The following is a 23,804-nucleotide window of genomic DNA, read 5'->3' on the forward strand; positions in this document are numbered from 1 at the left end:
GAAAGAAATTAGGGAAAGGACACCCTTCATAATAGTCCCAAATAATATAAAATACCTCGGTGTGACTTTAACCCAGCAAGTGAAAGATCTGTATGATAAGAACTTCAAGCCTCTGAAGAAAAAATTGAAGATCTCAGAAGATGGAAAGATCTCCCATCCTCATTTTTGGCAGGATTAATATAGTAAAAATGGCCATTTTACCAAAAGCAATCTACAGATTCAATGCAATCCCCATCAAAATACCAATCCAATTATTCAGAGAGTTAGACAGAACAATTTGCAAATTCATCTGGAATAACAAAAAACCCAAGATAGCTAAAAGTATCCTCAACAAGAAAAGGACTTCAGGGGAATCACTATCCCTGAACTAAAGCAGTATTACAGAGCAATAGTGATAAAAACTGCATGGTATTGATACAGAGACAGACAGATAGACCAGTAGAATAGAATTGAAGACCCAGAAATGAACCCACACACCAATGGTCACTTGATTTTTAACAAAGGAGCCAAAACCATCCAATGGAAATAAGTGAATTTTCAGCAAATGGTGTTGGTTCAACTGGAGGTCAGCAGGTAAAAGAATGCAGATGGACCCATCCTTATCACCGTGTACAAAGCTTAAGTCCAAGTGGATCAAGGACCTCCATATCAAACCAGATACACTCAAACTAATAGAAGAAAAAGTGGGGAAGAATCTTGAACACATGGGCAGTGGAGAAAATTTCCTGAACAAAACACCAATGGCTTATGCTCTAAGATCAAGAATCAACAAATGGGATCTCATAAAACTACAAAGTTCCTGTAAGGCAGAGGACACTCTTGTTAGGACAAAACAGCAACCAAGAGATTGGGAAAAGATCTTTTCCAATCCTAAAACTGATAGAGGGCTTATATAAATATACAAAGAACACATGAAGTTATACTGCAGGGAGACAAATAACCCTATTAAAATGGGGTTCAGAGCTAAACAAAGAATTCACATCCGAGGAATATTGAATGGCTTATAACCACCTAAAGAAATGTTCAACATCTTTAGTCATAAGGGAAATGCAAATCAAAACAACCCTGAGATTTCACCTCACACCAGTGAGAGAATGGCTAAGAGTAAAACCCCAGTGACAGCAGATGCTGGTGGGGATGTGGAGAAAGAGGAACACTCCTCCATTGTTGGTGGGATTGCAGACTGGTACAACCATTCTGGAAATCAGTCTGGAGGTTCCTCAGAAAATTGGACATTGAACTACCTGAAGACCCAGCTATACCTCTCTTGGGCATATACCCAAAAGATGCCCCAACATATAAAAAATACACATGCTCCACTAGCAGCCTTATTTATAGTAGCCAGAAGCTGGAAAGAACCCAGATGCCCTTCAACAGAGGAATGGATACAGAAAATGTGGTACATCTACACAATGAAATATTACTCAACTATCAAAAACAATGACTTTATGAAATTCATAGGCAAATGGAGGGAACTGGAAAATATCATCCTGAGTGAGGTAACCCAATCACAGAAAAACACATGGTATGCACTCATTGATAAGTGGCTATTAGCCCAAATGCTTGAATTACCCTAGATGCACAGAACACATGAAACTCAAGAAGGATTACCAAATTGCGAATGCTTCACTTCTTTAAAAGGGGAACAAGAATACCCTTGGCAGGCAATAGGGAGGCAAAGTTTAGAACAGATGCAGAAGGAACGCCCATTCAGAGCCTGCCCCCCATGTGGCCCATACATATACAACCACCAAACTAGATAAGATGCATGAAGCAAAGAAGTGCAGGCTGACAGGAACTGGATGTAGATCTCTCCTGAGAGACACACCCAGAATACAGCAAATACATAGGCAAATGCCAGCAGCAAACCACTGAATTGAGAACGGTACCCCAGTTGAAGGAATCAGAGAAAGGACTGAAAGAGCTTGAAGGGGCTTGATACCTCATATGAACAATGCTAACCAACCAGAGCTTCCAGGGACCAAGCCACTACCCAAAGACTATGCTTGGACTGACCCTGGGCTCAACCCCATAGGTAGCAATTAATAGTCTAGTAAGAGCACCAGTGTAAGGGGAAGCCCTTGCTCCTGCCAAGACTGAACCCCTAATGAATGTGATTGTTGTGGGTAGGGTGGTTGGGGGGAGAATGGGGATGGGAACACCCATATAGAAGGGGAGGTGGAGGGGTTCAGGTGATGTTGGCCTGGAAACTGCGAAAGGGAATAACAATCGAAGTGTAAATAAGAAATACCCATGTTAATAAAGATGGGAAAAAAAGAAATTAGTGAAAGAACACCCTTCACAATAGTCACAAATAATACAAAATACCTCAGTGTGACTCTAACCAAGCAAGTGGAAGAAATGTATGCAATGAACTTATATCTCTGAAGAAAAACATCAACGAAGATCACAGAAATGGAAAGACCCCCATGCTCATGGATTGGCAGGGTGAATATAATAAAAATGGCCATTTTTCCAAAAGCAATCTACAGATTCAATGCAATCCCCATTAAAATTACAACTCAATTTTTCATAGAGTTAGAAAGAGCAATGTGCATATTCATTTGGAATAACAAAAAGCCCAGGATAGTGAAAACTATCCTCAATAAAAGAACAATAAAAGAACTTCTGGGGGAATCACTATTACAGAGCAATAGTGAGAGAGTCAAGCTCATTGTTATTTGAGATATTAATCTAAATTGTACATACTAGAGTAACAGATAATGAGTAGCTACAGATGGACTATTTTTGCTTGCTCAGGTACACTCTAAATAGATGGTCTTCAAAAACATCAAAGATCCACAGAATTTGGCAAGTAAAATTATTTCATTATTAAAAAATTTTTAACTAGGAAATAGGTCTGCTCTTGACAATATACTCATTTCACTTTAAAGATGATGAGCATCATTAACCATCATGTGGAGTTGCTTCAATTGTGGCCAGCTAGCCATTGGGCAAGAAATGTCCTAACTTCATCTACAGATGGCTGCCCAAAAGAGACAAATAGACACAGGATAGTCAACTGCAAAGCTGTACCAAGATAGGGTAAGCTATTGCTTCAGAATTCCTGTTTCATGTAAGGTCTGTCAGATGTTCTGGACCAGAATGCTAAATAAAGAAGTCCCAACATTATAAAGAATGTTGCATACAGTCCAGGAAATCTGCTGTCTCTGTGAATTATATAACTTTTGAAAGCTGCATTTGTGCATACACAAGTGACATTTATTCCTTCTCAAGACTCTGATGGCTTTGAAGAGTAGATAGTCATAGTTTTACTACACACTCGAATTGTTTTCAATTTAAAAACATGTTCTAAGTATAAGAACAAAGACCCAAGAACGAAAAAGAACTTCAGACCAATTTCCCTTATGAATATCAATGCAAAAATACTCAATAAAATTCTCACAAACCAAATCCAAGAACACATCATGACAAAGTAGGCTTCATCCCAGGGATGCAAGGACGGTTCAGTTTAGGGAAATCTATCAATGTAACCCACTACGCAAAGAAACTCCAGGAAGAAAAACCACATGGTCATCTCATGAGATGCTGAGAAAGCATTTGACAAAATTCAACACCCCTTCATGATAAAAGTCTTGGAAAAATCAGGAATTCTGGGCCCATACCTAAACATAGTAAAAGAAACATACAACAATCCAATAGGCAACAACAACAAAAAATAAATGGAGAGAAAGTTGAAGCAATGCCACTAAAATCAGGTACTAGACAAGGCTGGCCATTCTCTCCCTACTTATTCAATATAGTATGGGAAGTCCTAGACAGAGCAATCAGACAACAAAACGAGGTCACAGGGATACAAATTGGAAAGGAAGAAGACAAAATATAACTATTTGCCAGTGATATGATAGTATACTTAAGTGATCCCAAAAGTTATACCAGAGAACTCCTAAGCCTGATCAACAACTTTAGCAGTGACTGGGTATAAAATTGACTCAAACAAATCAGTACCCTTCCTCTACTCAGAGGATAAACAGGCTGAGAAACAAATTAGGGAAATGACATCTTTCACAATAGTCACAAATAGTATAAAATATCTTGGTGTGACTAGCCAAGCAAGTGAAATATTTGTATTACAAGAACTTCAAGTCTCAGAAGTGAAAAACTGAAGAAGATCGCAGAAGATGGAAAGATCTCCCATGCTCATGGATTGGCGGGATTAATATAGTAAAAGTGACCATTTTGCCAAAAGCAAGCTACAGATTCAATGCAACAATCCCCATCAAAATTTCTACTGAGTTCTTCATAGAGTTAGAAAGAGCAATTTGCAGATTCTTTTGGAATAACAAAAAAACCCAGGACAGCAAAAACTATCCTCAACCATAAAAGAACTTCTGGGAGAATCACCATCCCTGACCTCAAGCTGTATGACAGAGCAATCATGATAGAAACCGTATAGTATAGGTACAGAGACAGGCAGGTGGATCAATAAAATATATATTGAAGACCCAGAAATGAACTCACAGACCTATGGTTATTTGATCTTTGACAAAGGAGCTAAAACTATCCAGTGGGAAAAAAGATAGCATGGTTCAACTGGAGGTTAGCATGTAGAAGAATGCAAATTGATCCATTCTTATTGCCCTGTACAAAGCTCAAGTACAAGTGGATCAACGACCTCCCCATAACACCAGATATACTCAAACTAACAGAAGAAGAAGTGGGGAAGAACCTTGAACACACTGGCATTGGGAGAAATTTCCTGAACAGAACACCAATGTCTTATGCTTTAAGATCAAGAACCAACAAATGGGACCTCATACAATTGCAAAGCTTCTGTAAGGCAAAGGACAGTTATTAGGACAAAACAGCAACCAACAGATTCGGCAAAGATCTTTACCAATCCTATATCTGATAGAGGGCTAATATCCAAAATATACAAAGAACTCAAGAAGTTAGACTCCTGTGAGCCAAATAACCCTATTAAAAATGGGGTACAGAGCTAAATAAACAATTCTCAGCTGAGGAATACTGAATGGTTGAGAAGTACCTAAAGAAATGTTCATCATCTTTAGTCATCGGACAAATGCAAATCAAAACATCCCTGAGATTCTACCTTATACCACTCAGAATGGCTAAATTCAAAACTCAGGTGACAACAGATCCTGGTGAGGGTGTGGAGAAAGAAGAGCACTCCTCCATTGTTGGTGGGATTGCAAGCTGGTACTATCACTCTGGAAATCAGTCAGCTGGTTCCTCAGAAAATTGGTCATAGTATCACCTGTGGACCCAGTTATACCAATCCTGAGCATATACCCAAAAGATGCTCCAACATATAACAAGGACACATACTCCACTGTGTTCATAGCAGCCTTGTTTATAATAGCCAGAATCTGGAATGGACCCATATATCCTTCAATAGAGAAATGGATACAGTCAATATGGTACATCAACACAATGGGGTACTACTCAGCTATTAAAAACAATCACTTTATGAAACTCATAGGCAAATGGATGGAACTAGAAAATATCATCCTGAGTAAGATAACCCAATCACAAAACACCACACATGGTATGCAATCCACAGACCACAGGAAGCTCAAGAAGGACGTCTAAAGTGCAGATGCTTTAGTCCTTCTTAGAAGCGGTAACAAAAAATATTCATAGGAGGAGATATGGAGACAAAGTTTGGAGCAGAGACTGAAGGAATGGCCATTCAGGGCCCGTCCCACCTGGGCATCCAGCCCATATACCTATAGCCATCAAACCCAGACAATTTTGCTGATGCCAAGAAGTGCATGCTGACAGGAGCTTGATACAACTGTCTCCTGAGATTCTCTGCCAGAACACGACAAATACAGAGGGGAATGTTCGCAGCCAAATTGAACTGAGAATGGGTTCCATGTTGGAAGATTTAGAGAAAGGATTGAAGGAGCTGAAAGGTTTTGCTACCCCATAAGAACAACAATACCAACCAACCCAGGGCTAAACTATCATCTAAAGAGTACACATGAACAGACCCATGGCTCCAGCTGCATATGTAGCAGAGGATGGCCTTGTTGGGCACCAAAGGGAGGAGAAGCCCTTGGTCCTTCCAAGGCTGGACCCTCGCTAGTGTAGGGGAATGTCAGGATGGGGAGGTGGGAAGGGGAGTGTGGTTTGGTGGGGAAAAGGGGATAATATTTGAAAAGTAAATAAAAAATATCTAAGAAAAAAAAGGAGAAAAAAGAAAACATTTTTTTAGCTTAATAATATGTATTAGAATAGAAAATGATTTAGATATGGAACTCTAAACTCACCAAGATAGGATAGATGATAGAATATCTAAGTGGTCAAATATAAATTCACAAACTATTATAAATACTATACCTTATAGTTCTCATAATTGCTATAACTGATTCAATTTATATCTAAGAGAAAATGAGCATTTTATTGGACCAAATAGGAAAATTGTTTGTGTCTCGGTCTTTTGCTAAGTATTGTGAATGCTACATACTGACCCCAAGGCCTTGTTGCCCCATGGATAAAATAATGTGCTTGTAGATTCAAGTTATAGTAGATGATCTTGTCGCCCACACCAAGATATCCATGATATGTTTACAGCTTGTAACTGAGCAGAATTGAGATAGGCAGTGTTTGGAGTTCCTAGACTTGGTGTCTGAGAAGAACCATGAGGGAGAGACAGAAGAAGGTGGACAGAGGAGGAAGCCATCATGGGGTAGGTGTGTCAAAAAATATGGCCATGAGGGTTATCCAATTGGAGTTAAGAGTTGCCCAAATGGAACATGGCAATTTATAAAATGGCATTATCAAAGGGAAAATAGCACAGATAGATATCCACCCAGATTTAGTACTGATTAAGGCTTATTATAATAATAAAAGTTGTATGTCTTTATCCGGACCTGAATGATCAAAGGTGTGGCAGAAACCCCTGACTGAGATTAATTATATTCTATAACATTGCATTTTTATGTAACCTAGCTAACTCTCAAATAATTGAGGCAGGACTATTTTAATTATTTAACAGCTTTATGGCAAAACTCACCAGTATTTATTTTAATCCTCTAAATGAATCTGCCTACCTCCCATCTTGAACCCCAAGATACTTGCAAATTGTAGCTTTCTGTGCTCCAGCTGTTTTCTTATGATGTCTCCTGGACCCTCTTCTCATGGCTGAACTCTCACTTCCTCTCTCTAAACCACTACCCTGGCTGGTTGGAAGTCTAATCATGTTCTCTACCCTGTTCAGTCTTTGGATGATCAGCTTTTGACAAATCAGGGAATAAATGGGGGGTGGATGTTGTGGTGGTTTGAACATGATAAGGGAGTAGCAGTATTAGGAGGTATGGTCTTGTTGGAGTAGGTATGACATTGTTGGTGAAAGTGTGTTATTGTGGGCATGGCTTTGAGACCCTACTCCTTCCTGCTTGAGAGTTCTCCTGGCTGCCTTTGGATCAAGATAGAACTCTCAGCTCCTTCTCTAGCACATGTCTGCCTTGATGCTGCCATTTTTCCTGCCATGATGATCATGGACTGAACCTCTGAAATTGTAAGCCAGCCCCAATTAAATGTCCTTATAAGAACTGCCTTGGTTATGGTGTCTCGTCACCTCAATAAAACCCCAATTAAGACAAATGCTTACACAACACTGATGCAGGATATACTTAGAATAAGCATTACAATATGATGTCCCAATTACAACCAGACATAGGGGCAGAGAAATCAGCATTTGCATAATTCAAGGATAATCTTTACATTATCAATGCACAATATTAGTCCCACAATAACTTATTCATGAAAACTTTTAAATGTCCTTAAATTGATTCTAGTGGTGATTACACAACTCTGCAAATACATAAAATACCGTAGGGTCGAACATATTAAAAACATAAAGTTCATACCATGCGAATTTTACCTTGATAAAACTGCTAGGCAAAGAAACAGACTTTTAAAGAGTGAATGCTCCATTACTTATTTGAATTGTGCTATATCATTATTGAAATTATCCAGTTAAAGTAAAACTTTTGAGTTTTCATAAAAGCCTTCAGGTTTGTAGGATATCATAATTATTATTATTAATCTGGGCAATTTTAATATAGAACCTTTACTGGGCCTTGAACTATGGTATGCCTCTTCTTTCTGTTTAGATTATTCCTGCATTTTCCTCTCTGTATCCAAACTGGAACAGTTCAGTGATTAGCATTAGAAATGATTTTACTTCTGTGAGGCTGACCTCAAGGTAAGGAAGTTCTGACCCAGAGTCACAGGATTGGTGGTTCTTAGAGTCCTGAGCGTAAGCTTTTTCTCTGCAGGATCCTCAACCTGACTATCCACTACTGCTCTACCATGCCATGAGTCATGTTCTCATTAGTTTGATTTGCATTCTATTGTTTAAACAGAGTACCCTGAGTTTGGGGAAATAATTTCCATTCTCTATGGTTTCACTAGAACAACATGTAAATGTTTGTGTACATTGGATATATTTGTGTTGCTGGGAATTGAACCCAAAGCCTGAATATGCAAGGCAAAGTCTACCATTGAGATACATCTTCTCATATAGCAATGTGAGAAATCTCCAGGCAATTTCAGCAAGCCCAGAGAGAACTGACCAGCAGGAAATTGTGGCTACTATATTGAGAAGGGCCTGATAGCTATAGAGAAAAGTTTTTAGTTTAAACTGAAAATAATTTTATGATAGCAAGAAAAACTAGGTTGTGAATCACTGCTTTCCAAGTTACCAAGTGGATAGGTATCTTCTAAACCAATATTAGGAAATCAAAAGTCTTACCCTTTCAAATCAAAAGTCTTACCCTTTCAAAGCCACAGAACTCTATTCTTGAAAGCTGTAGGAAAAAGGAGGAGGAAGAGGAGAAGAACGTTAAAAATGTAATTCCTTCTCAGAAGTCATCATAATCTCTCTATTTTAATTGGACCTCAAAAAAAAATCCCTTGTTTTCTTCTGTTTTCCAGCAAATATGTGGGCAAACATTAATGTAGCTTCACTTTAATCTTTTAATGGAACTTGATTGTATGCATACAGTGCCATCTAAATGTACACTTTTCTTCTCTTCATCCCAGCATTATGTTAGCTTTTCTTTTCTTATATGCCTTTCTGCCCAAGGAAACCTTCTATTCTCTGTAGCTAGGTCTGGATGAACAGTCCCAGCTTTACCTCTACTTGCTTCTTGGTGTGATAACTTGCCCTATCACAGAAATTCCCAACAGCACTGAATATAGTTCTATGTAGGATTTTAAGGTCTTCTTTATTTTTCCAGTTTGTAATTTTATGTATGTAGGGGACAGCATGATATTTCAATATACTCATAGGTGTGTAATTATCATCAGGATGGTTAGCACACGCATCATCATAGGCGTGTATCATTACTCGGACAACACATAATATCTGTTAACTTTAATATAACATTTAGTTCTATAAATCACCTCATAGAATTTTGGGACCCTATGATCAATAAATAATTATATAAGTATATATAGGTAAATGATATCTTTCCCATTGCATATGTTTAAAATTTACTATGGGAGTTCTCTGCACCCAAATCCCGTGGGAGGGAGAGCTGAACCTTCAGAGAGGCAGACAAGCCTGGGAAACCAGAAGAGACTGCTCTCTGTACATACATCTCGGACGCCAGAGGAAAACACCAAAGGCCATCTGGAACCCTGGTGCACTGAAGCTCCCGGAAGGGGCGGCACAGGTCTTCCTGGTTGCTGCCGCCGCAGAGAGCCAGTGGGCAGCACCCCGCGAGCAAACTTGAGCTTCGGGACCACACGTAAGACCAACTTGTCTGCTGCAAGTGACCTGCCTGGTGAACGCAAGACACAGGCCCACAGGAACAGCTGAAGACCTGTAGAGAGGAAAAACTACACGCCCGAAAGCAGAACACTCTGTCCCCATAACTGACTGAAAGAGAGGAAAACAGGTCTACACACAGGCTTATAGGACAGTCTAGCCACTGTCAGAAATAGCAGAACAAAGTAACACTAGAGATAATCTGATGGCGAGAGGCAAGCGCAGGAACCCAAGCAACAGAAACCAAGACTACATGGCATCATCGGAGCCCAATTCTCCCACCAAAACAAACATGGAATATCCAAACACACCAGAAAAGCAAGATCTAGTTTCAAAATCATATTTGATCATGATGCTGGAGGACTTCAAGAAAGATATGAACTCCCTTAGGGAAACACAGGAAAACATTAATAAACAAGTAGAAGCCTACAGAGAGGAATCACAAAAATCCCTGAAAGAATTCCAGGAAAACACAATCAAACAGTTGAAGGAATTAAAGATGGAAATAGAAGCAATCAAGAAAGAACACATGGAAACAACCCTGGATATAGAAAACCAAAAGAAGAGACAAGGAGCTGTATACAAGCCTCACCAACAGAATTCAAGAGATGGAAGAGAGAATCTCAGGAGCAGAAGATTCCATAGAAATCATTGACTCAACTGTCAAAGATAATGTAAAGCGGAAAAAGCTACTGGTCCAAAACATACAAGAAATCCAGGACTCAATGAGAAGATCAAACCTAAGGATAATAGGTATAGAAGAGAGTGAAGACTCCCAGCTCAAAGGACCAGTAAATATCTTCAACAAAATCATAGAAGAAAACTTCCCTAACCTAAAAAAAGAGATACCCATAGGCATACAAGATGCCTACAGAACTCCAAATAGATTGGACCAGAAAAGAAACACCTCCCGTCACATAATAGTCAAAACACCAAATGCACAAAATAAAGAAAGAATATTAAAATCAGTAAGGGAAAAAGGTCAAGTAACATATAAAGGCAGACCTATCAGAATCACACCAGACTTCTCGCCAGAAACTATGAAGGCCAGAAGATCCTGCACTGATGTCATACAGACCCTAAGAGAACACAAATGCCAGCCCAGGTTACTGTATCCTGCAAAACTCTCAATTAACATAGATGGAGAAACCAAGATATTCCATGACAAAACCAAATTTACACAATATCTTTCTACAAATCCAGCACTACAAAGGATAATAAATGGTAAAGCCCAACATAAGGAGGCAAGCTATACCCTAGAAGAAGCAAGAAACTAATCGTCTTGGCAACAAAACAAAGAGAATGAAAGCACACAAACATAACCTAACATCCAAATATGAATATAACGGGAAGCAATAATCACTATTCCTTAATATCTCTCAACATCAATGGCCTCAACTCCCCAATAAAAAGAAATAGATTAACAAACTGGATACGCAACGAGGACCCTGCATTCTGCTGCCTACAGGAAACACACATCAGAGACAAAGACAGACACTACCTCAGAGTGAAAGGCTGGAAAATAACTTTCCAAGCAAATGGTCATAAGAAGCAAGCTGGAGTAGCCATTCTAATATCAAATAAAATCAATTTCCAACTAAAAGTCATCAAAAAAGATAAGGAAGGACACTTCATATTCATCAAAGGAAAAATCCACCAAGATGAACTCTCAATCCTAAATATCTATGCCCCAAATACAAGGGCACCTACATATGTAAAAGAAACCTTACTAAAGCTCAAAACACACATTGGACCTCACACAATAATAGTGGGAGATTTCAACACCCCACTCTCATCAATGGATAGATCATGGAAACAGAAATTAAACAGAGATGTAGACAGACTAAGAGAAGTCATGAGCCAAATGGACCTAACGGATATTTATAGAACATTCTATCCTAAAGCAAAAGGATATACCTTCTTCTCAGCTCCTCATGGTACTTTCTCCAAAATTGACCATATAATTGGTCAAAAAACGGGCCTCAACAGGTACAGAAAGATAGAAATAATCCCATGCGTGCTATCGGACCACCACGGCCTAAAACTGGTCTTCAATAACAATCAAGGAAGAATGTCCACATATACTTGGAAATTGAACAATGCTCTACTCAATGATAACCTGGTCAAGGAAGAAAGAAAGAAAGAAATTAAAAACTTTTTAGAATTTAATGAAAATGAAGGTACAACATACCCAAACTTATGGAACACAATGAAAGCTGTGCTAAGAGGAATACTCATAGCGCTGAGAGCCTGCAGAAAGAAACAGGAAAGAGCATATGTCAGCAACTTGACAGCACACCTAAAAGCTCTAGAACAAAAAGAAGCAAATACACCCAGGAGGAGTAGAAGGCAGGAAATAATCAAACTCAGAGCTGAAATCAACCAAGTAGAGACAAAAAGGACCATAGAAAGAATCAACAGAACCAAAAGTTGGTTCTTTGAGAAAATCAACAAGATAGATAAACCCTTAGCCAGACTAACGAGAGGACCCAGAGAGTGTGTCCAAATTAACAAAATCAGAAATGAAAAGGGAGACATAACAACAGATTCAGAGGAAATTCAAAAAATCATCAGATCTTACTATAAAAGCCTATATTCAACAAAACTTGAAAATGTGCAGGAAATGGACAATTTCCTAGACAGATACCAGGTACCAAAGTTAAATCAAGAACAGATAAACCAGTTAAACAACCCCATAACTCCTAAGGAAATAGAAGCAGTCATTAAAGGTCTCCCAACCAAAAAGAGCCCAGGTCCAGACGGGTTTAGTGCAGAATTCTATCAAACCTTCATAGAAGACCTCATACCAATATTATCCAAACTATTCCACAAAATTGAAACAGATGGATCGCTACCGAATACCTTCTACGAAGCCACAATTACTCTTATACCTAAACCACACAAAGACACAACAAAGAAAGAGAACTTCAGACCAATTTCCCTTATGAATATCGACGCAAAAATACTCAACAAAATTCTGGCAAACCGAATCCAAGAGCACATCAAAACAATCATCCACCATGACCAAGTAGGCTTCATCCCAGGCATGCAGGGATGGTTTAATATAGGAAAACCATCAACGTGATCCATTATATAAACAAACTGAAAGAACAAAACCACATGATCATTTCATTAGATGCTGAGAAAGCATTTGACAAAATTCAACACCCCTTCATGATAAAAGTCCTGGAAAGAATAGGAATTCAAGGCCCATACCTGAACATGGTAAAAGCCATATACAGCAAACCAGTTGCTAACATTAAACTAAATGGAGAGAAACTTGAAGCAATCCCACTAAAATCAGGGACTAGACAAGGCTGCCCACTCTCTCCCTACTTATTCAATATAGTTCTTGAAGTTCTAGCCAGAGCAATCAGACAACAAAAGGATGTCAAGGGGATACAGATCGGAAAAGAAGAAGTCAAAATATCACTATTTGCAGATGATATGATAGTATATTTAAGTGATCCCAAAAGTTCCACCAGAGAACTACTAAAGCTGATAAACAACTTCAGCAAAGTGGCTGGGTAAAATTAACTCAAATAAATCAGTTGCCTTCCTCTATACAAAAGAGAAACAAGCCGAGAAAGAAATTAGGGAAACGACACCCTTCATAATAGACCCAAATAATATAAAGTACCTCAGAGTTACTTTAACAAAGCAAGTAAAAGATCTGTACAATAAGAACTTCAAGACACTGAAGAAGGAAATTGAAGAAGACCTCAGAAGATGGAAAGATCTCCCATGCTCATGGATTGGCAGGATTAATATAGTAAAAATGGCCATTTTACCAAAAGCGATCTACAGATTCAATGGAATCCCCATCAAAATACCAATCCAATTCTTCAAAGAGTTAGACAGAACAATTTGCAAATTCATCTGGAATAACAAAAAAACCCAGGATAGCTAAAGCTATCCTCAACAATAAAAGGACTTCAGGGGGAATCACTATCCCTGAACTCAAGCAGTATTACAGAGCAATAGTGATAAAAACTGCATGGTATTGGTACAGAGACAGACAGATAGACCAATGGAATAGAATTGAAGACCCAGAAATGAACCCACACACCTATGGTCACTTGATTTTTGACAAAGGAGCCAAAACCATCCAATGGAAAAAAGATAGCATTTTCAGCAAATGGTGCTGGTTCAACTGGAGGTCAATATGTAGAAGAATGCAGATCGATCCATGCTTATCACCCTGTGCAAAGCTTAAGTCCAAGTGGATCAAGGACCTCCACATCAAAGCAGACACACTCAAACTAAGAGAAGAAAAACTAGGGAAGCATCTGGAACACATGGGCACTGGAAAAAATTTCCTGAACAAAACACCAATGGCTTATGCTCTAAGATCAAGAATTGACAAATGGGATCTCATAAAACTGCAAAGCTTCTGTAAGGCAAAGGACACTGTGGTTAGGACAAATCGGCAACCAACAGATTGGGAAAAGATCTTTACCAATCCTACAACAGATAGAGGCCTTATATCCAAAATATACAAAGAACTCAAGAAGTTAGACCACAGGGAAACAAATAACCCTATTAAAAAATGGGGTTCAGAGCTAAACAAAGAATTCACAGCTGAGGAATGCCGAATGGCTGAGAAACACCTAAAGAAATGTTCAACATCTTTAGTCATAAGGGAAATGCAAATCAAAACAACCCTGAGATTTCACCTCACACCAGTGCGATTGGCTAAGATCAAAAACTCAGGTGACAGCAGATGCTGGCGAGGATGTGGAGAAAGAGGAACACTCCTCCATTGTTGGTGGGATTGCAGACTGATAAAACCATTCTGGAAATCAGTCTGGAGGTTCCTCAGAAAATTGGACATTGAACTGCCTGAGGATCCAGCTATACCTCTCTTGGGCATATACCCAAAAGATGCCTCAACATATAAAAGAGACACGTGCTCCACTATGTTCATCCCAGCCTTTTTTATAATAGCCAGAAACTGGAAAGAACCCAGATGCCCTTCAACAGAGGAATGGATACAGAAAATGTGGTACATCTACACAATGGAATATTACTCAGCTATCAAAAACAACGACTTTATGAAATTCGTAGGCAAATGGTTGGAACTGGAAAATATCATCCTGAGTGAGCTAACCCAATCACAGAAAGACATACAATGTATGCACTCATTGATAAGTGGCTATTAGCCCAAATGCTTGAATTACCCTAGATCCCTAGAACAAACGAAACTCAAGACGGATGATCAAAATGTGAATGCTTCATTCCTTCTTTAAATGAGGAAAAAGAATACCCTTGGCAGGGAAGTGAGAGGCAAAGATTAAATCAGAGACTTAAGGAACACCCATTCAGAGCCTGCCCCACAGGTGGCCCATACATATACAGCCACCCAATTAGACAAGATGGATGAAGCAAAGAAGTGCAGACCGACAGGAGCCGGATGTAGATCGCTCCTGAGAGACACAGCCAGAATACAGCAAATACAGAGGCGAATGCCAGCAGCAAACCACTGAACTGAGAATAGGTCCCCTATTGAAGAAATCAGAGAAAGAACTGGAAGAGCTTGAAGGGGCTTGAGACCCCAAAAGTACAACAATGCCAAGCAACCAGAGCTTCCAGGGACTAAGCCACTACCTAAAGACTATACATGGACTGACCCTGGACTCTGACCCCATAGGTAGCAATGAATATCCTAGTAAGAGCACCAGTGGAAGGGGAAGCCCTGGGTCCTGCTAAGACTGAACCCCCAGTGTACTAGTCTATGGGGGGAGGGCGGCAATGGGGGGAGGGTTGGGAGGGGAACACCCATAAGGAAGGGGAGGGGGGAGGGGGATGTTTGCCCGGAAACCGGGAAAGGGAATAACACTCAAAATGTATATAAGAAATACTCAAGTTAATAAAAAAAAAAAAAGAAAAAAAAGAAAAAGCAAAACCAAAAAAAAAAAAAAAGAATTGACAAATGGGATCTCATAAAACTGCAAATCTTCTGTAAGGCAAAGGACACTGTGGTTAGGACAAATCGGCAACCAACAGATTGGGAAAAGATCTTTACCAATCCTACAACAGATAGAGGCCTTATATCCAAAATATACAAAGAACTCAAGAAGCTAGACCGCAGGGAAACAAATAACCCTATTAAAAAATGGGGCTCAGAGCTAAACAAAGAATTCACAGCTGAGGAATGCCGAATTGCGGAGAAACACCTAAAGAAATGTTCAACATCTTTAGTCATAAGGGAAATGCAAATCAAAACAACCCTGAGATTTCACCTCACACCAGTGAGAATGGCTAAGATCAAAAACTCAGGGGACAACAGATGCTGGCGAGGATGTGGAGAAAGAGGAACACTCCTCCATTGTTGGTGGGATTGCAAACTGGTACAACCATTCTGGAAATCAGTCTGGAGGTTCCTCAGAAAATTGGACATTGAACTGCCTGAGGATCCAGCTATACCTCTCTTGGGCATATACCCAAAAGATGCCTCAACAGATTAAAGAGACACGTGCTCCACTATGTTCATCGCAGCCTTATTTATAATAGCCAGAAGCTGGAAAGAACCCAGATGCCCTTTAACAGAGGAATGGATACAGAAAATGTGGTACATCTACACAATGGAATATTACTCAGCTATCAAATACAACGACTTTATGAAATTCGTAGGCAAATGGTTGGAACTGGAAAATATCATCCTGAGTGTGCTAACCCAAACACAGAAAGACATACATGGTATGCACTCACTGATAAGTGGCTATTAGCCCAAATGCTTGAATTTCCCTAGATGCCTAGAACAAATGAAACTCAAGACAGATGATCAAAATGTGAATGCTTCACTCCTTCTTTAAAAGGGGAACAAGAATACCCTTGGCAGGGAATAGAGAGGCAAAGATTAAAACAGAGACTGAAGGAACACCATTCAGAGCCTGCCCCACATGTGGCCCATACATGTACAGCCATCCAATTAGACAAGATGAATGCAGCAAAAAAGTGCAGGCCGACAGGAGCCGGATGTATATCGCTCCTGAGAGACACAGCCAGAATACAGCAAATACAGGGGCGAATGCCAGCAGCAAACCACTGAACTGAGAACGGGACCCCTGTTGAAGGAATCAGAGAAAGAACTCGAAGAGCTTGAAGGAGCTCGATACCCCTTATGAACAACAATGCCAATCAACCAGAGCTTCCAGGGACTAAGACACTACCTAAAGACTATACATGGACTGACCCTGGACTCTGACCTCATAGGTAGCAATGAATATTCTAGTAAGATCACCAGTGGAAGGGGAAGCCCTTGGTCCTGCTAAGACTGAACCTTCAGTTAACGTGAGTGTTGGGGGGAGGGCAGTAATGGGTGGAGGGTGGGGAGGGGAACACTCATAAAGAAGGGGAGGGGGAGGGATTAGGGCGATGTTTGCCTGGAAACCGGGGAAAGGGAAATGTAAATAAGAAACACTCAAGTTAATAAAAAGCTCTCTTTGTTAAAAAAAAAATTTACTATGGATGGTAAGCACTAAAGCTAGTGCCAATTTCAACTCATACACATATGAAGCAAAGGGAAAGGTCGCTGAATCATATTCGTGTTTTTTAAATTTTACAATTGTTGGTATATATATATATATATATATATATATATATATATATATATATATATATATATAATTGCTGGCAGTTTTGCACAAGGCTGGGTCCTTTCTAATGCAAATGAGGTAGAAGAGCATAGGGTTGCTTTCTATAATAACTTATGCCTATCTTGACTTTAAGTTATTCTGAAGCCAGAAGCTTCAGGACTCTAGATCTATTGATGCTTGTTGCTAACAGCTGGATCTTAGGTAAAGGATTTATTGCTATTGCTTCTTTTTCTGTCTAGCATCCAGAGGTGTCTCTGGCTATGCTGGTTAATTCTTTGTGAACAACAGAAGAAGGAAAGGAAAAGAATTAAAAAGTTTTATACAGGCAAATATGCACAGACCCATACACATTCATATACTCACATTCTAGGCATGCCCAACCATCTGCCTCATTTAACTACACAAGTACTGATGGATGCTTATAAATGTACTCTTATACCTACATACATACATATAGACAAACAGAAATATACATACAGACATATATACATACAGATAAACAACAATTGGGCAAAGCTCCTCAAGCCAAACCATCCAAACAAAATATTTACTTTTTCTCTAGACAAATTTTTATACCTTCTTAGACAAAAAGTTCTTTAGAAAGCTACCTCAGAGTTCAATGTTACCTAAAATGGGAGTTGTAGAGGATATTAATAGTAAGCTCGGGGCAGTAATTCATTCTAATATGACCATTGTACATTTAAAGGAAAAACTTTGACCCAGCCTTGCCTACCTCTTGCCACAGGTAGTGCATACCTGTGGTTTTGTCCTTGAAAATAAATGTTTTCCCTTCTAGTTTCTGCTGTGCCAGAAACTGACTCAGCCCCACAGCTCTCTGTACCTTAATCCCATGGGAAAGGGAGTTGGATGCTCAGAAGAGTGAACCATCCCATGAGCTCCCAGGGAGACCACCATTTCTGCTCACATTCCTGGCCCAAAAGGAGCTGACTAGTGCCCTCTGGACACAGGCGCCTAGGAACAGTCAGGGGCAGGACACTTCCGGTTTCTGCCTGCCCCATAGCTAGCCAGGTCCCACACCTCTCTGCACCCAAATGCTGTGTGTGCGGGAGCTGAACTTTCAGAAGTGCAGAGAATCCTTGGAGCTCAGTACCTCTGCTCACATTCTTGGCCCAAGGGAAACATGCCGAGAGCTCTTTGCGAGCAGACAGGCAGAGGATCCATCCTGTCTCTGCCTGTGACCAGAGTTGAAAGCCAGTCTACACGAGTGCTGAAACACCTGAGAGCAAAGGTAAGACCAACTCTTGTGCTCTGAGTGACCTACCTGGAGCCCTCAGGACACACAAACCCAGAGCAGTCTAGGTAACATGACACTTCCGGATTTTGCCTGCACCTGGAGCTTACCAGGTTGCACAGCTCTCTGTATCCAGGTATGACTGGGAGAAAACAAATCTACAGGAGTACTGACACACAAGCATACAGGAGAGTAAAAGCACTGTCAGAGACAGCAAGACCAGCTAACTCCAGAGACAACCTGATGGCAAGAGGCAAGCACAGGAACCTAAGTAATAGAAACCAAGACTATTGACATTATCAGAGCCCAGTTCTCCCCCCAAAGAAAATACTGGATATCCAAACACACTGGAAAATTAAGATTTGTATTTAAAATTCTCATGATGATGAGAGAGGACTTTAAGAAGGACATAAATAAAACCCTTAAAGAAATACAGGAAAACACAATTAAACAAGTAGAAGCCCTTAAAAAGGAAACAGAAAAGTACCTTGAAATTTATAGGAAAGTGCAACCAAACAGGAGAAGGAATTGAACAAAACCATTTAGGATCTTAAAATGGAAATAGAAACAATAAAGAAATCATAGAGGGAGACAACCGTGGAGATAGAAAACCTAGGAAAGAGATCAGGAGTCATAGGGGCAAGCATTGCCAAAAAAAAAAAAATAATACAAGAGATAGAACAGAGAATATCAGGGGCAGAAGATACCATAGAAAACATTGATATAATCATGAAAGATAATGTAAAATACAAAAACTCCTAACCCAACACATCCAGGAACTCCAGGACGCAATGAGAAGATCAAACCTAAGCATAGTAGGTATAGAAGAGAGTGAAAACTTAAAGGGCCAGTAAATATCTTCAACAAAATTATAGAAGAAAATGTCCCTAATCTAAAGAAAGAGATGTCCATAAACATACAAGAAGCTTACAGAACTCCAAATGGTTTGGACCAGAAAAGAAATTCCTCCTGTCTCATAATAGTCAAAACACCAAATGCACAAAACAAAGAATATTAAAAGCAGTAAGGGAAAAAGATCAAGTGACATATAAAGGCATACCTAGTAGGATTACACGAGACTTATCACCAGAGACTATGAAAGACAGAAGATTCTAGGCAGATGTCATACAGACCCTAAGAGAATACAAATGCAGCTCGGCCTACTATATCCAGCAAAATTCTCAATTACCATAGAAGGAGAAACAAAATATTTCATGACAAAACCAAATTTATGCAATTTCTTTCTACAAATCCAGCCCTACAAAGGATAATAAATAGAAAACTTTAACACAAGGAGGGAAACTTCACCCTAGAAAAAGCAAGAAAGTAATCTTCTTGTGACAAACCAAAAAGAAGACAGACACAAAAACATAACAAAAATTACAGGAAACAAAAATTATTATTCCTTAATATGTCTTAACTTCAATGGATTCAATTCCCCAATAAAAACATATAGACTAACAAACTGGATACATAAACAGGACCCAGCATTTTGCTGCCTACAGGAAATACACCTCAGTGACAAAGACAGATACTACCTTAGAGTAAAAGGCTGGAAAACAATTTTCCAAGCAAATGATCCCAAGAAACAAGCTGGAGTAGCCATTCTAGTATCAAATAAAATTGACTTTCAACCAAAAGTTATCAAAAAAGATAAGGAAGGACACTTCATATTCATCAAAGGAAAAATCGACCAAAATGTACTCTCAGTCCTGAATATCTATGCTCCAAATGCAAGGGAGGGCACCTACATTCCTAAAAGAAACCTTACTAAAGCTCAAAACACACATTGTACGTCACAAAACAATAGTGGGAGAACTCAACACCCCACTTTCATCAATGGACAGATAATGGAAACTAAAAGGAGACAGAGAGAAACAAACAGTAACTGTGATTCAAATGGATTTAACAGACATTTATAGAACATTTCGTCCTAAAACAAAAGAATATAACTTCTTCTCACCACCTCATGGTACCTTCTCCAAAACTGACCATATAATCAGTCACAAAACAGGCCTCAACAGATATAAGAAGATTGACATAATCCCATGCATTGTGTCAGACTACCATAGACTAAGGCTGGTCTTTAATAACAACATCAGCAGAAAGCCCACACATACGTGGAAATTGGACAACACTCAACTCAATGATAACTTTGTCAAGGAAGAAACAAAGAAAGAAATTTAAGGCTTTTTAGAATTTAATGAAAATGAAGACACAACATACCCAAACACAATAAAATCAATTCTGTACCAATTCAACATTTGATAGAGGGCTATTATCTAATATATACAAAGAATGCAAGAATTTAGACTCCAGTGACACAAATAACCCTATTCAAAAATGGGATACAGGGCTAAATAAACAAAACTCAGCTAAGGAATATTGAATGGCTCAAAATTACCTAAAGAAATGTTCAACATCCTTAGTCATCAGGGAAATGCAAATAAAAATATCCCTGAGATTCCACCTCACACCAGTCAGAATGGCTAGATCAAAAACTCAGGTGATAACAGATCCTAGCGAGGATGTGGAGAAAGAGGAACACTCCTCCATTGTTGGTGGGACTGCAAACTGGTACAAACAAACACTCTGGAAATCCGTCTGGAGGTTCCTCAAAAAATTGGACATTGCACTACCTGAGGATCCAGCTATACAACTCCAGGGCATATACCCAAATGATGCTTCAACATAGAACAAAGACACATGCTGCACTATGTTCATAGCAGCCTTATTTATAATAGCCAGAAGCTGGAAAGAACCCAGATGCCCTTCAACAGAGCAACAGATACAGAAAATATGGTACATCTACACAATGGAGTACTACTCAGCTAGCCAAAACAATGACTTCATGAAATTCATAGGCAAATGGATGGAGCTAGAAAATATCATCCTGAGTGAGAGAACCCAATTACAGAAAAAGGCGCACATGATATGCACTCACTGATAAGTGGATATTAGCCCCAAAGCTCAAATTACCCAAGATACAATCCACAGACCACAGAAAGCTTAAGAAGTACATCCAAAGTGCAGATGCTTTAATTTTTCTTAGAAGGGGTAGCAAAATATTCATAGCAGGAGATATGGAGACAAAGTTTGAAGCAGAGAGTGAAGAAATGGACATTCAGAGACTGCTCCACCTGGGAATCCAGCCCATATACATACAGCCACCAAACCCAGACAATATTACTGATGACAAGAAGTCATGCTGACAGGAGCCCTATATAGCTGTTTCTCGAGATGCTCTGCCAGAACATGACAAATACAAAGGCGAATATTCACAGTCAACCTTTGAACTGAGAATGGGATCCCCACTAGAGGAGTTAGAGAAAGGATTGAAGGAGCTGAAGGGTCCTGCAACCCCATAAGAACAACAATACCAACCAACCACATCTCCCAGGGACTAAACCACTGTCCAAAGACTATACCCATGGACAGACCCATGGCTTCAGCTGCATATGTAGCAGAGGATGGCCTTGTTGGCCACCAAGGGGAAGGGAAGAAGCCCTTGGTCCTGCCAAGACTGGCTCCACCAGTGTAGGGGAAAGTCAGGGCTTGGAGGCTGGAAAGGGTGGGTGGTTGGGGAGGGGGAACACCCTGGTAGAAAAGGGGGATGGGGTTTGGGATAGGGGGTTTACGGCTGGGAACCTGGGAAAGGGAAATGTAAATTAAATGTAAATTTAAAATATCCAATAAACAAGAAAATAATTGTTTTTCCTTGAACCCAATTTTTTTCCCAGCCTGTTTCTCTTTGCAATGTGATTATGAAAGTTCATTGTATTTCTTATTATGCAGTCTTTATTTACTTTTATGAGGAGTGGGCACACTCTATTCTTGATTCTAACTTTATTACATTCTTCTAGCAAAGCAACTAAAGCCTTCCCTTAAACCTTGACTCCTAAAATTATTTTAATTAAATGTGGAATTTTACAGAATCATTAATTCATCTAAACAGCATTAATTCATGAAAGTCCATCTTATGTTAATTTGCATGAAATTTTATCAATAGGATGGGCTAATGCTGAGGAATTATTAAATTAATTTCATAAAATGAAGAAAACATATCAGCTGCAAGAAGCAGTCCTGAGATCTCTTTGGGACCTTGCCTTATAGAACTCATCCATCACTGGCCATGCAAAAAACAGTGGCTACCTGCGGAAAGGCTTTCTGCTAGCCTTAGCCTATCCTAGATGGCTCCTAACAACTATTCACTGCTCAATTGAAAAATATTTCTTTGTATATCACCAAGAATATTGAGAGTTACCAAGGAAATACAAAGCACTTTTCATACCTTTATCTGTGAAGTGGTTGGATAACGAAGATCACCACTTACATAAAGACCCAAAGAGGTGAGGATGACCAAAAAATGATTTGTTAAAACCAAATCTATCACTGTAAGTATTTGGTGTTCTGAAGGAGGAAATCAAATAACACCATAGATTAGACACAGTAAGCTCTTTAGAAAATATATTTCAGAAATACAAAATGAAGTTTGATATAAATGAAATGATGAATATGAAGACAGCCAGAAAAATTACCATACTTAAGTCCTTCATAGATGAGCTTTGTCATGTCATACCATTTGCATTCCTCATAAGTCCAAAATCCAGAAGCGGTTCTGCCTATGAAAACACCTACCATGAAAAAGAAGTAATTAGAGCTAGGCAACTTTAGAGAATTCTGTAAACATAAACATGCTACACCTTCAATCCCGGGTCCTCCATGCTGTATATTCAACTAGGTTGAGTAGACCTGACAGAATAACTCTCTCTCTCTCTCTCTCTCTCTCTCTCTCTCTCTCTCTCTCTCTCTCTCTTCCTCTCTCTCCTCTCTCTCCTTTCTCTCCTCTCTCCTCTCTCTCTCTCTCTCTCTCTCTCCTCTCTCCACCTATCTACTTTGAATATACAAAAAGTTATCACAAATCCAAAATTTCAAATGAACACACACACACACACACACACACGTGTGCGTGTGTGTGTGTGTTTGTGTGTATTCTATAAACACACTTTTATATGAGGAAGATTAATGACTAATTGGAATGTCATACAGGCTGTACTCCAGATGCTCCAACAATGGCTGTCTACCAATGGAAAGTCCAGGAATGCAGTAATTGTTCAGTTCAGCAGGCTGGGTGTCCCAGCTGATCTTGAGCATATGGCAGAATCCTGAAGAAGTAGGATGTAATGCC

The 23,804-nt window shown here is 39.4% G+C and overlaps 1 protein-coding gene across 3 annotated transcripts in view; it reads right to left on the reverse strand.

Annotated features, from left to right (window-relative positions):
* Positions 1–23,804, reverse strand: part of Catsperb (cation channel sperm associated auxiliary subunit beta) — a 378,659-nt gene that overhangs the window by 172,959 nt on the left and 181,896 nt on the right. For all 3 annotated transcript variants that reach the window (XM_063262696.1, XM_063262695.1, XM_063262697.1), the window contains 3 exons: positions 23,155–23,250; positions 22,908–23,026; positions 8,769–8,801 (listed from right to left, as the gene is read on the reverse strand). In XM_063262696.1, coding sequence (XP_063118766.1) covers positions 8,769–8,801; positions 22,908–23,026; positions 23,155–23,250 — 248 coding nt within the window. The remainder of the gene's footprint in view (positions 1–8,768; positions 8,802–22,907; positions 23,027–23,154; positions 23,251–23,804) is intronic.

This window comes from Rattus norvegicus, chromosome 6, assembly GCF_036323735.1.
Source record: "Rattus norvegicus strain BN/NHsdMcwi chromosome 6, GRCr8, whole genome shotgun sequence".
NCBI lineage: Eukaryota > Metazoa > Chordata > Mammalia > Rodentia > Muridae > Rattus > Rattus norvegicus.